The following is a 2988-nucleotide window of genomic DNA, read 5'->3' on the forward strand; positions in this document are numbered from 1 at the left end:
TTTTAGTAAGTAAATAATGATTAAAATAAAAAAATCAAATTTCCACAAAAAGATAATATGTAATATTTTTTTCAAATAAAATAATAAATATATATGGAATTTTTAAAGTTGTCTGTTTCAAAAATATATAAAAAGACTTTTTAAACATACTTTGTCTTTTTTTTTTTTTTAATTAATATTTTAACTAAATTTATAACAATTAATCTATATAGCATGGAACGGAATGGAACGGAGGCAAGTGATGTCATGTTGTATTGACCAAATTATTAGCATCAAACACGTACTCACCCACAGCTTCAATCATCATTTTCATTTTCCCAATTCCATTTTGGATATTCATTTTTCTTTCAAACCCTCACCCACCTCCTCCGCCCTTCCGCCACCAATCTCCGCCCTCGTCCCTCTGGACGCCTCCGCCAAATCCATTTATCCGTGACTTACTCATAATCCAGCTCCTTTACCTGTAACCAATCCCTCAAAAAAATTCCCAATTCCCAACCAATTCCTATGCTAGGGTTTTAAAACAACAAAAAATGCTTGTCAATAATTTCGATCACGGGATCTCCTCGGGCTCTAAATCGATAAACGAGTCGGTGAATGGGTCTCATGATTTCACAATTAGAGGCTACTCCCTCGCTAAAGGGATGGGTGCCGGTAAATACATATCCAGCGATACCTTCACCGTAGGTGGATACGATTGGGCGATTTACTTTTATCCAGATGGAAAGAATTTGGAGGATAATTCCATGTACGTTTCGGTGTTCATAGCTTTGGCGAGCGATGGTACGGATGTTAGGGCGTTGTTTGAGCTTACTTTGTTGGATCAAAGTGGAAAAGGTAAACACAAAGTTCATAGCCACTTTGATCGGGCGTTGGAGAGTGGACCTTATACTTTGAAGTACCGAGGAAGCATGTGGTATGTACAGATACAAATCCTTGTTCTTATGAATTATATAACCCAGTTTTTCAATTGTATGAACTATGAATTGCTAGTATACTTTTCATTATATATACTGAATTGAATTGTTCATAAGTTCAATCAACATGCGTCTGTATCATGTATGTGTTTACATTAGTTTCTTTAATGACGTTATCTGTTATCCATGTCCAAATTTGCTGAGTTGGGCTTGTGTTTGTGAAGCGAACAAGAGAAACATAGAATTGGGCATAAAAGATTTTACAATCATAACTAATAGTTATAGTTTCTAGTCTCTATGCTTTTGAGATTCAAGAACACTGCTTTTCTTGTTTTACTATACTTACCTTCACACAAACAAGCTTCTGAAGAATGAATGAATGTATTGGAAATTGGTTTTCAGGGGTTACAAGCGTTTCTTTAGAAGGGTAAGTTTGGAAACATCAGATTACCTAAAAGACGATTGCCTTTCAATGCATTGCACAGTTGGAGTTGTGAGAAACCGAGTTGAGGGACCCAAACATTTCACCATTTCCATTCCACCATCTGACATGGGCCAAAATCTCAAATTCTTATTAGAATCCGAAACCGGATGTGACATCATTTTTCGTATTGGTCAAGAAACTTTCAAGGCCCACAAACTAATCCTTGCAGCCCGATCTCCAGTCTTCAGAGCCCAATTCTTCGGTCTAGTTGGAAACCCTAATATGGATCAAGTAGAGTTAAAAGACATCGAACCCTCAATTTTCAAGGTATTTACACTTTTGCCACTCAACCACTTTTTCCTTTTTTTTTTTTATTAATAACAGTTAGTTTCTCAATGAGAAAAATTGATGGTTTTTATTTTGTTATGTTAGGCTATGCTTGTGTTTATATACTCGGATACGTTTCCGGAAGCAGAAGAAAGCACAACGACAGGGTCAATGTCGTCAATTTACACGACATCAACAAACATGATCCAACATCTGTTAGCTGCTGCTGATAGATTTGGTTTGGATCGATTAAAACAGTTATGTGAAGCAAAATTATGTGAAGAAGTGAACACAGAAACAGTGGCAACAACTCTTTCACTTGCTGATCAACATCGATGTGCTCAATTGAAAGCCATCTGTCTCAAATTTGCTGCAGCAAATTTAGGAGGTGCGTGTTGATCTGACCGGTGTCATTGTTCAGGTTATATCAATTAATAAAATAGATAAATAAAAAAAAAAGCATTAATATTTGCAGATTTTATATAAAATAATGTTTTTTTGTTTTTTGTTTTTTGTAGTGGTGATGAGAACAGAAGGGTTTAAATATGTAGAAGAGACGTGCCCTTCGTTGCTATCGGAGCTTCTGGAAACGGTGGCGGCGGCGGCGGTGGAGGAGAGGTCTGGCGGTGAGGGGTTGAGTAGGAAGAGGAGTGGCGGCGGGAGTAGCATTATTGGGTTGGATTTGACATCGGCGGCGCAGATTGTGGCGGCGGCAGCGGCGGCGGCGGAGTCGGGGGATGCTAATGTCAGGCGTATGCGTAGACGGTTGTAATGTTTGCTTTTTAGTTTTTGTTGTTATTTTTGTTTTGCAATTATGATGAAAATGTGAATTTGAGTTTTCTTGAGTTTTATCTGCTAAAAATTGGTTTAAGTGTTGAGTAACATGTGTTTATAATTAGACTCCATTGCATTTAGACATTTAGTTATTGTTTTTTTTTTGTTTGTTTGTTTGTGAAGTTGGGCTCTTTTTGGGTTGTTTGGATGAAGACAGTGTTGAGTTGTGAAATCTGATTGCTTCTGTGTGACTTGAGCATCGGGTCTTGGGCTTCGGACAACATGCGGTTTTAGAGTTGAATTGAATGCTTTGTGGTTTTAGGGTTCAAATCAAATTCATGAGCCTCTCTCTCCGTGTAAAATCTTGATGTAATCGTAAGACCTCATAATGGAATTAATAAAAGCTATCTCTACTTCGTAAAAACGTGAATTCTGTAAGTTTTTGCCATCTTATTTTTGTTTAGTGTTTCTTTGTTGCAAGTAGGGAAACTTGTTTAGATTTGCCTAGGTAACCAAGGCTCTTGAACAAATTTAACGGTGGGAAAA

General features: G+C 37.1%; 1 protein-coding gene across 2 annotated transcripts; it reads left to right on the forward strand.

The window, feature by feature from the left end:
* The first annotated feature begins 251 nt into the window (after positions 1–251).
* Positions 252–2566, forward strand: BPM3 (BTB/POZ/MATH-domains containing protein). 2 transcript variants are annotated; one of them, XM_079066684.1, is made up of 4 exons: positions 252–916; positions 1320–1668; positions 1774–2056; positions 2187–2566. In XM_079066684.1, the coding sequence occupies exons 1-4, from the start codon at positions 534–536 to the stop codon at positions 2438–2440; spliced, it is 1269 nt and encodes a 422-aa protein (XP_078922810.1). In that variant the 5' UTR covers positions 252–533; the 3' UTR covers positions 2441–2566. The 2 variants fall into 2 exon arrangements, with proteins under 2 accessions (XP_078922810.1, XP_078922811.1); XM_079066685.1 differs by having other exon boundaries at positions 1774–2089; positions 2187–2315.
* Positions 2567–2988: the final 422 nt, after the last annotated feature.

The sequence above is a fragment of the Lactuca virosa genome, chromosome 8, assembly GCF_052849685.1.
Source record: "Lactuca virosa cultivar CGN04683 chromosome 8, Lactuca_virosa_CGN04683_v6, whole genome shotgun sequence".
NCBI lineage: Eukaryota > Viridiplantae > Streptophyta > Magnoliopsida > Asterales > Asteraceae > Lactuca > Lactuca virosa.

Bases quoted from the DNA above. Each gene is read 5' to 3' on its own strand.
- BPM3 (XM_079066684.1), top strand. From the start codon at position 534: ATGCTTGTCAATAATTTCGATCACGGGATCTCCTCGGGCTCTAAATCG. The intron at 917-1,319 runs GTATGTACAGAT...ATTGGTTTTCAG, and splicing joins AAGTACCGAGGAAGCATGTG to GGGTTACAAGCGTTTCTTTA. The intron at 2,057-2,186 runs GTGCGTGTTGAT...TGTTTTTTGTAG, and splicing joins TGCTGCAGCAAATTTAGGAG to TGGTGATGAGAACAGAAGGG.